At 45.6% G+C, this 16,803-nt stretch overlaps 1 protein-coding gene across 2 annotated transcripts in view; it reads right to left on the reverse strand.

Annotated features, from left to right (window-relative positions):
* Positions 1-487: 487 nt before the first annotated feature.
* BLM (BLM RecQ like helicase) overlaps positions 488-16,803 on the reverse strand; it is a 103,872-nt gene continuing 87,556 nt past the window's right edge. The window contains exons 20-22 of one of the 2 annotated variants that reach the window (XM_069766475.1): positions 16,182-16,304; positions 15,860-16,067; positions 488-763 (exon numbers count right to left, since the gene is read on the reverse strand). In XM_069766475.1, coding sequence (XP_069622576.1) covers positions 586-763; positions 15,860-16,067; positions 16,182-16,304 — 509 coding nt within the window. In that variant the 3' untranslated portion in view covers positions 488-585. The remainder of the gene's footprint in view (positions 764-15,859; positions 16,068-16,181; positions 16,305-16,803) is intronic. The other variant, XM_069766476.1, reaches the window with a different exon arrangement.

The raw sequence follows: 16,803 nt of genomic DNA on the forward strand, positions 1-16,803 counted from the left end.
CTGTCCGTCTGTCCGTCTGTCCTGGAAATCCCGCGTCTCTGATTGGTCGAGGCCGCTAGGCCTCGACCAATCAGCGACGGGCACAGCATGGCGACGATGATGTCATAAAGGTTGCCTCGACCAATCAGCGACGGGCACAGTCTGCCGCGAATTCGCCTCGACCAATCAGCGACAGGCACAGTATCGACGTAGATGTCATAATGGTTGCCATGGCGACGATGATGTCATAAAGGTTGCCTCGACCAATCAGCCACGGGCACAGTCTGCCGCAAATTCTGGAATCATCATTGTCCATATACTACGGGGACATGCATATTCTAGAATACCCGATGCGTTAGAATCGGGCCACAATCTAGTCATTCATATTCTCTGAAAAAAGGCCAAGAAAGCAAAAATTCTGCCGGGGTATGTAAACTTTTGAGCACAATTGCATATACACTCGAATATAACATTTTTTTGTACTTGTGTGAAAATACACAAAATATTGTCTAATGTTCAAACATTTATTGACTTTTGTAAACCTAATAAAAATATTACAAGGCTTTGTTAGAAAGAATAAGAACATATTCACAAATACAGTCAATATCAAAGAAAACTGTAGGAAGGTTTCAGGAAACTTCGGCTGCTCTGGGGCATTGGGACTGCCATGAAGCCAGGCTTCTTAACTGCTGGTCTAGATCCACTGCTGTAATCTACATTATTTCCTTTGCCTGTTTTAGTAGAAGCAGCGTTATTCCTTCTGTATGAAGAATTGCTACCGCTGCTAAAAGGTAGAAAAAAACAAAACATATTAAACACCACAATTCACACATTGTGAGCAATAGCCTAAAAATAACAAGTACAACTCCATTATTAAAAAAAAGTCAGTCAAACAGAACTAAGCACACACACAAAAAAAAGAAAAGCAGTTGAGTTACCAATAATTATTACTAAAACTGTTTCATATGCAACTAGGACATCATATTTATTATCTGCACATAATTTCTCCTGTTTTACCGTATATACTCGAGTATAAGCCGAGATTTTCAGCCCAAATTTTTGGGCTGAAAGTGCCCCACTCGGCTTATACTCGAGTCAAGGTGGGTGGCAGGGTCGGCGGGTGAGGGGGAGAGGGCGCTGAGGCATACTTACCTGCTTCCAGCGATCCTGGCGCTCCCCGCCTGTCCCACGTTCTTCGGTGCTGCAGTTCTTCCACTGTTCAGCGATCACGTGGGACCACTCATTGGAGAAATGAATAGGCGGCTCCACCTCCCATAGGGGTGGAGCCGCCTATTCATTTCTCTAATCAGCGGTAACGGTGACCGCTGATAGAGGAAGAGGCTGCGGCACCGAAGACAGCTGTCCGGGGGAAGGAGCGGGACTCCGGGACCAGGTAAGTATGTAATATTCACCTGTCCCCGTTCCAGCTGCCGCTCCATCTTCCCGGCGCCGCTCCGCTCTGACTGTGCAGGTCAGAGGGCGCGATGACGCATATAGTGTGCGCGGCGCCCTCTGCCTAATCAGTCAGTGCGGAGAGACGTCGGGACCGGACGCCAGGAGCTGCAAGCAAGAGAGGTGAGTATGTGTTTTTTTTTTTTTTTTATTGCAGCAGCAGCAGCAATGGCACAGATTTATGTGGAGCATCTATGGGGAAATATGAACGGCGCAGAGCACTATATGGCACACCTATGGGGCAATAATGAACGGTGCAGAGCACTATATGGGACACAGCTATGGGGCAGTAATGAACGGTGCAGAGCACTATATGGGGCACAGCTATGGGGCAATAATGAACGGTGCAGAGCACTATATGGGACACAGCTATGGGGCAGTAATGAACGGTGCAGAGCAGTATATGGGGCACAGCTATGGGGAAATATGAACGGTGCAGAGCACTATATGGCACAGCTATGGGGAAATATGAACGGTGCAGAGCAGTATATGGGGCACAGCTATGGGGAAATATGAACGGTGCAGCGCACTATATGGCACAGCTATGGGGAAATATGAACGGTGCAGAGCACTATATGGCACAGCTATGGGGCAATAATGAACGGTGCAGAGCACTATATGGGGCACAGCTATGGGGAAATATGAACGGTGCAGAGCACTATATGGCACAGCTATGGGGCAATAATGAACGGTGCAGAGCACTACATGGGGCACAGCTATGGGGCAGTAATGAACGGTGCAGTGCACTATATGGGGCACAGCTATGGGGAAATATGAACGGTGCAGAGCACTATATGGCACAGCTATGGGGAAATATGAACGGTGCAGAGCACTATATGGCACAGCTATGGGGAAATATGAACGGTGCAGAGCACTATATGGCAGCTATGGGGAAATATGAACGGTGCAGAGCACTATATGGCACAGCTATGGGGAAATAGACTATAGACTCAGTCTGCTGCAAATCATCTTTTAACTTCCAGCTTTTAAATTACATCTTTTTAATTATGATTCTGAATTAGACTGAATTCTAGAATGCATTTGGCTACTCATCACTACTACAATATTATCATCATCTGCACCATCTAATCGAGCTGTTCTCCTCTTCCCACAGGTATGCACTGACTTTACCCAGCTCTCCCTGGCTTCTGAATGTCTCTGTATACTGCATTGATTTTCCATGGTATGCACTGACTTTACCCAGCTCTCCCTGGCTTCTGAATGTCTCTGTATACTGCATTGATTTTCCATGGTATGCACTGACTTTACCCAGCTCTCCCTGGCTTCTGAATGTCTCTGTATACTGCATTGATTTTCCATGGTATGCACTGACTTTACCCAGCTCTCCCTGGCTTCTGAATGTCTCTGTATACTGCATTGATTTTCCATGGTATGCACTGACTTTACCCAGCTCTCCCTGGCTTCTGAATGTCTCTGTATACTGCATTGATTTTCCATGGTATGCACTGACTTTATCCAGCTCTCCCTGGCTTCTGAATGTCTCTGTATACTGCATTGATTTTCCATGGTATGCACTGACTTTACCCAGCTCTCCCTGGCTTCTGAATGTCTCTGTATACTGCACTGGCTTTTCTATGCTTCCCCTGGATCTGAGTGTCTTGGTGCAGCACATATAATCCTTTTAGTATGCTTTCTCACCTATGAGCTTGTTTCCATGACCTGTTTTCATGTATCCCATTGTGTGATCCTGGCATCTCTGAGTGGTCAGTCTTACCCCTCCCTCACTTTATGACCTTTGCTTAACTCTCTACATCTGGTCTCCCATACCCAGCCACCCCCTCATTCACACCTGATTGCCCTTAACTGGGGATATATTCACATGCAGGAGTCTGCTATAGACTCAGTCTGCTGCAAATCATCTTTTAACTTCCATCTTTTAAATTACATCTTTTTAATTATGATTCTGAATTAGACTGAATTCTAGAATGCATTTGGCTACTCATCACTACTACAATATTATCATCATCTGCACCATCTAATCGAGCTGTTCTCCTCTTCCCACAGGTATGCACTGACTTTACCCAGCTCTCCCTGGCTTCTGAATGTCTCTGTATACTGCATTGATTTTCCATGGTATGCACTGACTTTACCCAGCTCTCCCTGGCTTCTGAATGTCTCTGTATACTGCATTGATTTTCCATGGTATGCACTGACTTTACCCAGCTCTCCCTGGCTTCTGAATGTCTCTGTATACTGCATTGATTTTCCATGGTATGCACTGACTTTACCCAGCTCTCCCTGGCTTCTGAATGTCTCTGTATACTGCATTGATTTTCCATGGTATGCACTGACTTTACCCAGCTCTCCCTGGCTTCTGAATGTCTCTGTATACTGCATTGATTTTCCATGGTATGCACTGACTTTACCCAGCTCTCCCTGGCTTCTGAATGTCTCTGTATACTGCATTGATTTTCCATGGTATGCACTGACTTTACCCAGCTCTCCCTGGCTTCTGAATGTCTCTGTATACTGCATTGATTTTCCATGGTATGCACTGACTTTACCCAGCTCTCCCTGGCTTCTGAATGTCTCTGTATACTGCATTGATTTTCCATGGTATGCACTGACTTTACCCAGCTCTCCCTGGCTTCTGAATGTCTCTGTATACTGCATTGATTTTCCATGGTATGCACTGACTTTATCCAGCTCTCCCTGGCTTCTGAATGTCTCTGTATACTGCATTGATTTTCCATGGTATGCACTGACTTTACCCAGCTCTCCCTGGCTTCTGAATGTCTCTGTATACTGCACTGGCTTTTCTATGCTTCCCCTGGATCTGAGTGTCTTGGTGCAGCACATATAATCCTTTTAGTATGCTTTCTCACCTATGAGCTTGTTTCCATGACCTGTTTTCATGTATCCCATTGTGTGATCCTGGCATCTCTGAGTGGTCAGTCTTACCCCTCCCTCACTTTATGACCTTTGCTTAACTCTCTACATCTGGTCTCCCATACCCAGCCACCCCCTCATTCACACCTGATTGCCCTTAACTGGGGATATATTCACATGCAGGAGTCTGCTATAGACTCAGTCTGCTGCAAATCATCTTTTAACTTCCATCTTTTAAATTACATCTTTTTAATTATGATTCTGAATTAGACTGAATTCTAGAATGCATTTGGCTACTCATCACTACTACAATATTATCATCATCTGCACCATCTAATCGAGCTGTTCTCCTCTTCCCACAGGTATGCACTGACTTTACCCAGCTCTCCCTGGCTTCTGAATGTCTCTGTATACTGCATTGATTTTCCATGGTATGCACTGACTTTACCCAGCTCTCCCTGGCTTCTGAATGTCTCTGTATACTGCATTGATTTTCCATGGTATGCACTGACTTTATCCAGCTCTCCCTGGCTTCTGAATGTCTCTGTATACTGCATTGATTTTCCATGGTATGCACTGACTTTACCCAGCTCTCCCTGGCTTCTGAATGTCTCTGTATACTGCACTGGCTTTTCTATGCTTCCCCTGGATCTGAGTGTCTTGGTGCAGCACATATAATCCTTTTAGTATGCTTTCTCACCTATGAGCTTGTTTCCATGACCTGTTTTCATGTATCCCATTGTGTGATCCTGGCATCTCTGAGTGGTCAGTCTTACCCCTCCCTCACTTTATGACCTTTGCTTAACTCTCTACATCTGGTCTCCCATACCCAGCCACCCCCTCATTCACACCTGATTGCCCTTAACTGGGGATATATTCACATGCAGGAGTCTGCTATAGACTCAGTCTGCTGCAAATCATCTTTTAACTTCCATCTTTTAAATTACATCTTTTTAATTATGATTCTGAATTAGACTGAATTCTAGAATGCATTTGGCTACTCATCACTACTACAATATTATCATCATCTGCACCATCTAATCGAGCTGTTCTCCTCTTCCCACAGGTATGCACTGACTTTACCCAGCTCTCCCTGGCTTCTGAATGTCTCTGTATACTGCATTGATTTTCCATGGTATGCACTGACTTTACCCAGCTCTCCCTGGCTTCTGAATGTCTCTGTATACTGCATTGATTTTCCATGGTATGCACTGACTTTATCCAGCTCTCCCTGGCTTCTGAATGTCTCTGTATACTGCATTGATTTTCCATGGTATGCACTGACTTTACCCAGCTCTCCCTGGCTTCTGAATGTCTCTGTATACTGCACTGGCTTTTCTATGCTTCCCCTGGATCTGAGTGTCTTGGTGCAGCACATATAATCCTTTTAGTATGCTTTCTCACCTATGAGCTTGTTTCCATGACCTGTTTTCATGTATCCCATTGTGTGATCCTGGCATCTCTGAGTGGTCAGTCTTACCCCTCCCTCACTTTATGACCTTTGCTTAACTCTCTACATCTGGTCTCCCATACCCAGCCACCCCCTCATTCACACCTGATTGCCCTTAACTGGGGATATATTCACATGCAGGAGTCTGCTATAGACTCAGTCTGCTGCAAATCATCTTTTAACTTCCATCTTTTAAATTACATCTTTTTAATTATGATTCTGAATTAGACTGAATTCTAGAATGCATTTGGCTACTCATCACTACTACAATATTATCATCATCTGCACCATCTAATCGAGCTGTTCTCCTCTTCCCACAGGTATGCACTGACTTTACCCAGCTCTCCCTGGCTTCTGAATGTCTCTGTATACTGCATTGATTTTCCATGGTATGCACTGACTTTACCCAGCTCTCCCTGGCTTCTGAATGTCTCTGTATACTGCACTGGCTTTTCTATGCTTCCCCTGGATCTGAGTGTCTTGGTGCAGCACATATAATCCTTTTAGTATGCTTTCTCACCTATGAGCTTGTTTCCATGACCTGTTTTCATGTATCCCATTGTGTGATCCTGGCATCTCTGAGTGGTCAGTCTTACCCCTCCCTCACTTTATGACCTTTGCTTAACTCTCTACATCTGGTCTCCCATACCCAGCCACCCCCTCATTCACACCTGATTGCCCTTAACTGGGGATATATTCACATGCAGGAGTCTGCTATAGACTCAGTCTGCTGCAAATCATCTTTTAACTTCCATCTTTTAAATTACATCTTTTTAATTATGATTCTGAATTAGACTGAATTCTAGAATGCATTTGGCTACTCATCACTACTACAATATTATCATCATCTGCACCATCTAATCGAGCTGTTCTCCTCTTCCCACAGGTATGCACTGACTTTACCCAGCTCTCCCTGGCTTCTGAATGTCTCTGTATACTGCATTGATTTTCCATGGTATGCACTGACTTTACCCAGCTCTCCCTGGCTTCTGAATGTCTCTGTATACTGCATTGATTTTCCATGGTATGCACTGACTTTACCCAGCTCTCCCTGGCTTCTGAATGTCTCTGTATACTGCATTGATTTTCCATGGTATGCACTGACTTTACCCAGCTCTCCCTGGCTTCTGAATGTCTCTGTATACTGCATTGATTTTCCATGGTATGCACTGACTTTACCCAGCTCTCCCTGGCTTCTGAATGTCTCTGTATACTGCATTGATTTTCCATGGTATGCACTGTCTTTACCCAGCTCTCCCTGGCTTCTGAATGTCTCTGTATACCGCATTGATTTTCCATGGTATGCACTGACTTTACCCAGCTCTCCCTGGCTTCTGAATGTCTCTGTATACTGCATTGATTTTCCATGGTATGCACTGACTTTATCCAGCTCTCCCTGGCTTCTGAATGTCTCTGTATACTGCATTGATTTTCCATGGTATGCACTGACTTTACCCAGCTCTCCCTGGCTTCTGAATGTCTCTGTATACTGCACTGGCTTTTCTATGCTTCCCCTGGATCTGAGTGTCTTGGTGCAGCACATATAATCCTTTTAGTATGCTTTCTCACCTATGAGCTTGTTTCCATGACCTGTTTTCATGTATCCCATTGTGTGATCCTGGCATCTCTGAGTGGTCAGTCTTACCCCTCCCTCACTTTATGACCTTTGCTTAACTCTCTACATCTGGTCTCCCATACCCAGCCACCCCCTCATTCACACCTGATTGCCCTTAACTGGGGATATATTCACATGCAGGAGTCTGCTATAGACTCAGTCTGCTGCAAATCATCTTTTAACTTCCATCTTTTAAATTACATCTTTTTAATTATGATTCTGAATTAGACTGAATTCTAGAATGCATTTGGCTACTCATCACTACTACAATATTATCATCATCTGCACCATCTAATCGAGCTGTTCTCCTCTTCCCACAGGTATGCACTGACTTTACCCAGCTCTCCCTGGCTTCTGAATGTCTCTGTATACTGCATTGATTTTCCATGGTATGCACTGACTTTACCCAGCTCTCCCTGGCTTCTGAATGTCTCTGTATACTGCATTGATTTTCCATGGTATGCACTGACTTTACCCAGCTCTCCCTGGCTTCTGAATGTCTCTGTATACTGCATTGATTTTCCATGGTATGCACTGACTTTATCCAGCTCTCCCTGGCTTCTGAATGTCTCTGTATACTGCATTGATTTTCCATGGTATGCACTGACTTTACCCAGCTCTCCCTGGCTTCTGAATGTCTCTGTATACTGCACTGGCTTTTCTATGCTTCCCCTGGATCTGAGTGTCTTGGTGCAGCACATATAATCCTTTTAGTATGCTTTCTCACCTATGAGCTTGTTTCCATGACCTGTTTTCATGTATCCCATTGTGTGATCCTGGCATCTCTGAGTGGTCAGTCTTACCCCTCCCTCACTTTATGACCTTTGCTTAACTCTCTACATCTGGTCTCCCATACCCAGCCACCCCCTCATTCACACCTGATTGCCCTTAACTGGGGATATATTCACATGCAGGAGTCTGCTATAGACTCAGTCTGCTGCAAATCATCTTTTAACTTCCATCTTTTAAATTACATCTTTTTAATTATGATTCTGAATTAGACTGAATTCTAGAATGCATTTGGCTACTCATCACTACTACAATATTATCATCATCTGCACCATCTAATCGAGCTGTTCTCCTCTTCCCACAGGTATGCACTGACTTTACCCAGCTCTCCCTGGCTTCTGAATGTCTCTGTATACTGCATTGATTTTCCATGGTATGCACTGACTTTACCCAGCTCTCCCTGGCTTCTGAATGTCTCTGTATACTGCACTGGCTTTTCTATGCTTCCCCTGGATCTGAGTGTCTTGGTGCAGCACATATAATCCTTTTAGTATGCTTTCTCACCTATGAGCTTGTTTCCATGACCTGTTTTCATGTATCCCATTGTGTGATCCTGGCATCTCTGAGTGGTCAGTCTTACCCCTCCCTCACTTTATGACCTTTGCTTAACTCTCTACATCTGGTCTCCCATACCCAGCCACCCCCTCATTCACACCTGATTGCCCTTAACTGGGGATATATTCACATGCAGGAGTCTGCTATAGACTCAGTCTGCTGCAAATCATCTTTTAACTTCCATCTTTTAAATTACATCTTTTTAATTATGATTCTGAATTAGACTGAATTCTAGAATGCATTTGGCTACTCATCACTACTACAATATTATCATCATCTGCACCATCTAATCGAGCTGTTCTCCTCTTCCCACAGGTATGCACTGACTTTACCCAGCTCTCCCTGGCTTCTGAATGTCTCTGTATACTGCATTGATTTTCCATGGTATGCACTGACTTTACCCAGCTCTCCCTGGCTTCTGAATGTCTCTGTATACTGCACTGGCTTTTCTATGCTTCCCCTGGATCTGAGTGTCTTGGTGCAGCACATATAATCCTTTTAGTATGCTTTCTCACCTACGAGCTTGTTTCCATGACCTGTTTTCATGTATCCCATTGTGTGATCCTGGCATCTCTGAGTGGTCAGTCTTACCCCTCCCTCACTTTATGACCTTTGCTTAACTCTCTACATCTGGTCTCCCATACCCAGCCACCCCCTCATTCACACCTGATTGCCCTTAACTGGGGATATATTCACATGCAGGAGTCTGCTATAGACTCAGTCTGCTGCAAATCATCTTTTAACTTCCATCTTTTAAATTACATCTTTTTAATTATGATTCTGAATTAGACTGAATTCTAGAATGCATTTGGCTACTCATCACTACTACAATATTATCATCATCTGCACCATCTAATCGAGCTGTTCTCCTCTTCCCACAGGTATGCACTGACTTTACCCAGCTCTCCCTGGCTTCTGAATGTCTCTGTATACTGCATTGATTTTCCATGGTATGCACTGACTTTACCCAGCTCTCCCTGGCTTCTGAATGTCTCTGTATACTGCACTGGCTTTTCTATGCTTCCCCTGGATCTGAGTGTCTTGGTGCAGCACATATAATCCTTTTAGTATGCTTTCTCACCTATGAGCTTGTTTCCATGACCTGTTTTCATGTATCCCATTGTGTGATCCTGGCATCTCTGAGTGGTCAGTCTTACCCCTCCCTCACTTTATGACCTTTGCTTAACTCTCTACATCTGGTCTCCCATACCCAGCCACCCCCTCATTCACACCTGATTGCCCTTAACTGGGGATATATTCACATGCAGGAGTCTGCTATAGACTCAGTCTGCTGCAAATCATCTTTTAACTTCCATCTTTTAAATTACATCTTTTTAATTATGATTCTGAATTAGACTGAATTCTAGAATGCATTTGGCTACTCATCACTACTACAATATTATCATCATCTGCACCATCTAATCGAGCTGTTCTCCTCTTCCCACAGGTATGCACTGACTTTACCCAGCTCTCCCTGGCTTCTGAATGTCTCTGTATACTGCACTGGCTTTTCTATGCTTCCCCTGGATCTGAGTGTCTTGGTGCAGCACATATAATCCTTTTAGTATGCTTTCTCACCTATGAGCTTGTTTCCATGACCTGTTTTCATGTATCCCATTGTGTGATCCTGGCATCTCTGAGTGGTCAGTCTTACCCCTCCCTCACTTTATGACCTTTGCTTAACTCTCTACATCTGGTCTCCCATACCCAGCCACCCCCTCATTCACACCTGATTGCCCTTAACTGGGGATATATTCACATGCAGGAGTCTGCTATAGACTCAGTCTGCTGCAAATCATCTTTTAACTTCCATCTTTTATATTACATCTTTTTAATTATGATTCTGAATTAGACTGAATTGGACTGGAATTGACTGGAAGGTAACAGACTACTAACCACTACAATGTTTTGGTTTCTTTTCTCTTTCACCCCCATACTACTTTCCTTCTTACAATCTCCTGCAATCCCTCCTCCTAGTAACGAACTAGTCATTTCTTCCTCCATACTCCCCAGCCATCTCACCTTCTCCTCAGAACTGTTCCTCCACATACAATCCTTTTTCTCCAGACACACACGGCCGCATCATGTCCTATCCTGCTCCCACCTTCTAATGATCTGTCTGTTACTCCTCATTGCTGGCGACATATCCCCAAATCCCGGCCCTCCTCAATTCATCCCCACACTCGTTTCTAACCCCCTGCCACGATCCTCCGCATGTTTTCCCAACCACGACAACCTCATACCCATTCATCCAGCCCCCACTCCCCAGCTCCCCCTACTTGGAGCACTATGGAACGCTCGCTCCATCTGCAACAAACTGACATTTATCCATGACCTCTTCATCACCAACAAACTCTCCTTCCTCGGCCTCACAGAAACCTGGCTCACCCCCTCTGACTCGGCCTCTCCAGCTGCGCTCTCCTATGGCGGATTCCACCTCTCTCACACCCCTCGCCCCAGCAACAAACGCGGTGGAGGAGTTGGCTTGCTCCTGTCCGACACCTGCTCCTTCACTCCAATCCCGCTACCACGCTCCGCTACTCTTCCCTCGTTTGAGGTGCACTCTGTCCGCATCTATTCCCCCTCCAACCTCCAGCTGGCTGTCATCTACCGCCCCCCAGAACTAGCCATCTCCACCTTTCTCGACCACTTCACCACCTGGCTACTTCATTTCCTCTCTGTTGACATCCCCACTATCATCATGGGTGATTTCAATGTCCCCATTGACACTTTCACCTCAGCTACCTCTAAACTTTTATCACTGACTGCCTCCTTTGGCCTCACTCAATGGTCCTCTGAGGCCACTCACAAAGATGGCCACACGCTGGACCTCCTCTTCACCCGCCTCTGCTCCCTTACTAATCTCACTAACACACCCCTCCCCCTGTCTGACCACAACCTACTGACATTCTCGTCCCTCTCCTCTCCTAGTGTGCAACCCTCACTCCACAAACTCACTCACCCTCGCAGAAATCTCAAACATCTCAACTTACAATCACTCTCTGAGTCCCTTCTCCCTCTCACAGACATAGCTTCCCTTCATGACACAGATGCTGCTGCCACTTTTTATAACACCACAATAACAACAACACTCGATTCGGCCGCCCCACTCATGCATAGTTAAACTCGTACAATTAACAGGCAGCCCTGGCTGACCAGCCTGACCAAAGAATTGAGACGGGCTTCCAGGATTGCTGAGCGGAGATGGAAGCGATCCCACTCTGCCGACCACTTCACTGCATACAAGCAGTCCCTCGCCAGCTTCAAGTCTGCGCTCACTGCCGCAAAACAAACTTACTTCTCATCCCTCATATCCTCCCTGTCTCACAACCCTAAACAGCTTTTCAACACTTTCAATTCTCTACTCCGTCCCCCCGCACCTCCTCCCTCCCCCCTCATTTCTGCTGATGACTTCGCCTCTTTCTTTAAACAGAAGATCAATGCGATCAGAGAAAGCTTTGGCCCACAGCGCCCACTGCCCCTCTTAGCTGCTCAACCCTGCTCCTCCAAAACCAGCTTCTCCACCATGACAGAAGATCAGCTCTCCACCCTCCTGTCAAGATCACACCTCACCACCTGCACGCTTGACCCGCTCCCATCCCACCTCATCCCTAACCTTTCCACGGTCTTCATCCCAACCCTAACGCACCTCTTCAACCTCTCACTCACAACAGGTGTCTTTCCCTCATCCTTCAAGCATGCCAAGATCACACCCATCCTCAAAAAGCCCTCCCTCGACCCATCCTCTGTGTCTAGCTATCGCCCAATATCTCTTCTCCCTTATGCCTCCAAATTGCTGGAGCAACACGTCCATCTTGAACTGTCCTCCCACTTCTGCTCCTGCTCCCTCTTTGATCGGTTACAATCAGGCTTCCGTTCCCATCACTCAACTGAAACTGCCCTAACTAAAGTCACCAATGACCTACTAACTGCCAGGAGCAAGCGACACTACTCTGTCCTCCTTCTGCTGGACTTGTCTTCTGCCTTTGACACTGTTGACCACTCCCTTTTGCTACAAATCCTCTCATCCCTTGGCATCACAGACTTGGCCCTTTCCTGGATCTCGTCATATCTGACAGACCGAACATTCAGTGTCTCCCTCCCCCACACCACCTCCTCACTTCGCCCCTTGTCAGTCGGTGTTCCTCAAGGCTCTGTTCTAGGACCCCTACTCTTCTCCATCTACACTTTCGGCCTGGGACAGCTCATAGAATCCCACGGTATGCAGTACCATCTCTACGCCGACGACACGCAGATCTACCTCTCCGGACCTGACCTCTCCTCCTTGCTTACCAAAATCCCGCACTGTCTGTCTGCCATTTCAGCCTTCTTTTCTGCTCGCTTTCTACAACTGAACATGGACAAAACAGAATTCATCATCTTTCTCCCATCTCACTCTACCCCTCCACCACATCTATCCATCAATGTCAATGGCTGCTCACTATCCCCAGTCCCACACGCCCGGTGCCTCGGGGTGATCCTCGACTCTGCCCTCTCTTTCAAGCCACATATCCAAGCCCTTGCCTCCTCCTGTCGTCTCAAACTCAAAAATATTTCCCGGATCCGTGCTTTCCTTGACCGCAACACTGCAAAAACGCTAGTGCATGCCCTTATCATCTCCCGCCTCGACTACTGCAACCTCCTACTCTCTGGACTCCCCTCTAGCACTCTGGCACCACTCCAATCCATCCTACACTCTGCTGCCCGACTAATCCACCTGTCTCCCCGCTATTCCCCAGCCTCTCCCCTGTGTCAAGCCCTTCACTGGCTTCCTATCGCCCAGAGACTCCAGTTCAAAACCCTCACACTGACATACAAAGCCATCCACAACCTGTCTCCTCCATACATCTGTGACATGGTCTCCCGGTACCTACCTACACGCGACCTCCGATCCTCCCTAGACCTCCTTCTCTACTCCCCTCTCATCTCTTCTTCCCATAACCGCATCCAAGACTTCTCCCGTGCTTCCCCCATACTCTGGAACTCTCTACCCCAACACATCAGATTTGCACCTACCATAGAAACCTTCAAAAAGAACCTGAAGACTCATCTCTTCCGACAAGCCTACAGCCTGCAGTGATCCTCAACCTACTGAACAGCCGCACAGCCAGCTCTTCCCTCTCCTAGTGTATCCTCACCCAACCCCTGCAGACTGTGAGCCCTCGCGGGCAGGGTCCTCCCTCCTTATGTACTCGTGTGCCTTGTTATCTGCTCATGTTTAATGTAATTGTCTATATTTGCCCCGTATTCACATGTAAAGCGCCATGGAATAAATGGCGCTATAAAAATGTATAATAATAATAATAAAAATAATAATAATAAAAATATGAACGGTGCAGAGCACTATATGGCACAGCTATGGGGAAATATGAACGGTGCAGAGCACTATATGGCAGCTATGGGGAAATATGAACGGTGCAGAGCACTATATGGCACAGCTATGGGGAAATATGAACGGTGCAGAGCACTATATGGCACAGCTATGGGGAAATATGAACGGTGCAGAGCACTATATGGCACAGCTATGGGGCAATAATGAACGGTGCAGAGCACTACATGGGGCACAGCTATGCGGCAGTAATGAACGGTGCAGTGCACTATATGGGGCACAGCTATGGGGAAATATGAACGGTGCAGAGCACTATATGGCACAGCTATGGGGAAATATGAACGGTGCAGAGCACTATATGGCACAGCTATGGGGAAATATGAACGGTGCAGAGCACTATATGGCACAGCTATGGGGAAATATGAACGGTGCAGAGCACTATATGGCACAGCTATGGGGCAATAATGAACGGTGCAGAGCACTATATGGGGCACAGCTATGGGGAAATATGAACGGTGCAGAGCACTATATGGCACAGCTATGGGGCAATAATGAACGGTGCAGAGCACTACATGGGGCACAGCTATGGGGCAGTAATGAACGGTGCAGTGCACTATATGGGGCACAGCTATGGGGAAATATGAACGGTGCAGAGCACTATATGGCACAGCTATGGGGAAATATGAACGGTGCAGAGCACTATATGGCACAGCTATGGGGAAATATGAACGGTGCAGAGCACTATATGGCAGCTATGGGGAAATATGAACGGTGCAGAGCACTATATGGCACAGCTATGGGGAAATATGAACGGTGCAGAGCACTATATGGCACAGCTATGGGGAAATATGAACGGTGCAGAGCAGTATATGGGGCACAGCTATGGGGAAATATGAACGGTGCAGAGCACTATATGGCACAGCTATGGGGAAATATGAACGGTGCAGAGCACTATATGGCACAGCTATGGGGAAATATGAACGGTGCAGAGCACTATATGGCACAGCTATGGGGAAATATGAACGGTGCAGAGCACTATATGGCACAGCTATGGGGAAATATGAACGGTGCAGAGCACTATATGGCACAGCTATGGGGCAATAATGAACGGTGCAGAGCACTACATGGGGCACAGCTATGGGGAAATATGAACGGTGCAGAGCACTATATGGCACAGCTATGGGGCAATAATGAACGGTGCAGAGCACTACATGGGGCACAGCTATGGGGCAGTAATGAACGGTGCAGTGCACTATATGGGGCACAGCTATGGGGAAATATGAACGGTGCAGAGCACTATATGGCACAGCTGTGGGGAAATATGAACGGTGCAGAGCACTATATGGCACAGCTATGGGGAAATATGAACGGTGCAGAGCAGTATATGGGGCACAGCTATGGGGAAATATGAACGGTGCAGCGCACTATATGGCACAGCTATGGGGAAATATGAACGGTGCAGAGCACTATATGGCACAGCTATGTGGAAATAATGAACGGTGCAGAGCACTATATGGCACAGCTATGGGGAAATAATGATCTATTTTTATTTTTGAAATTCACCGGTAAATGCTGCATTTCCACCCTAGGCTTATACTCGAGTCAATAAGTTTTCCCAGTTTTTTGTGGCAAAATTAGGGGGGTCGGCTTATACTCGGGTCGGCTTATACTCAAGTATATACGGTATTTGTTTTTAATTATTGTACTAATAAAGAGTTATAGTAGTTTATGTGTTTTGTTGGGTGGCTCACTCCTTTGTTTTTTCTTTGTATACTGGATACTGAACCCACCATGCTATATACTGTCCTCTTGTTTGGTTATAGAACTAAGCACACGTTACCTTTTGGATCGAGATTGCTGTCCATCTCCCCACGTCTTCTGTTTCTTAGCTTTACGATTATATGACCCATTTTTTCTCTTTGTGCTATTTTTCCGAGAGGAGTTAAAATAAGAGGAAGTTGTATTTCTACCCTCCTCCTCACCTTCACTGTCATAAATCCTTGCAGTGTGAGTAGCTGACCCACTGGACTTTTGGGAAATTTCCTCAGCTGCGAGGGAATCAAATTATGGAAAGAAAAAAACATTAAAAAACAAAAATCACAAAAATAAAGTCACACAATACAAGTATCTGGTACAAATCAATATGCGGCACCAAACCAAACCTGGAAGTGTCCATTCAGAGTACTTCTGAAGAACATCTATTAGCTCTGCACCATATTTCTCAAGCTTATCTTCTGTGACTCCATCAATTTGTAATAAAACTTCAGGTTCTGGAGACAGGGATTCTGAAATACACAAATCAGGCAAACCCTCAGATTAATTGCTGCACTTCTACTGTAGATATTGCCATGACCCCTATTGGTTATGTTCACATCAGTGTCGGTGGCTCCTTTCAAAAGTAAAGAAAAAAAACATAGCGCAGGATACATCAATATTTTTTCAGGTAAAATGACCGACACCTTGATGGAGTCCTGCAGACCCCATGGGGTTCCTCGAATGCCGTATGTGTCAGTCATGTAATCAGAAAACCATATAAGTGTTAACCCTGTCTTGGCTATTAATGGATAGTAAAATATCCAGAATTCCTGACTGGTTCACTATATACAGTGGGGAAATAAGTACCGTATTTGATCCCTTGCTAATTTTGTAAGTTTGCCCCCTGACAAAAACATGAACAGTCTATAATTTTAATGGTAGGTTAATTTTAATGTAGAGATAAAATATCAAAAATAAAATCCAGAAAATCACATTGTATAAATTATATAAATTTATTTGCATTTTGCA

This window comes from Ranitomeya imitator, chromosome 4 (genome assembly GCF_032444005.1).
Source record: "Ranitomeya imitator isolate aRanImi1 chromosome 4, aRanImi1.pri, whole genome shotgun sequence".
NCBI lineage: Eukaryota > Metazoa > Chordata > Amphibia > Anura > Dendrobatidae > Ranitomeya > Ranitomeya imitator.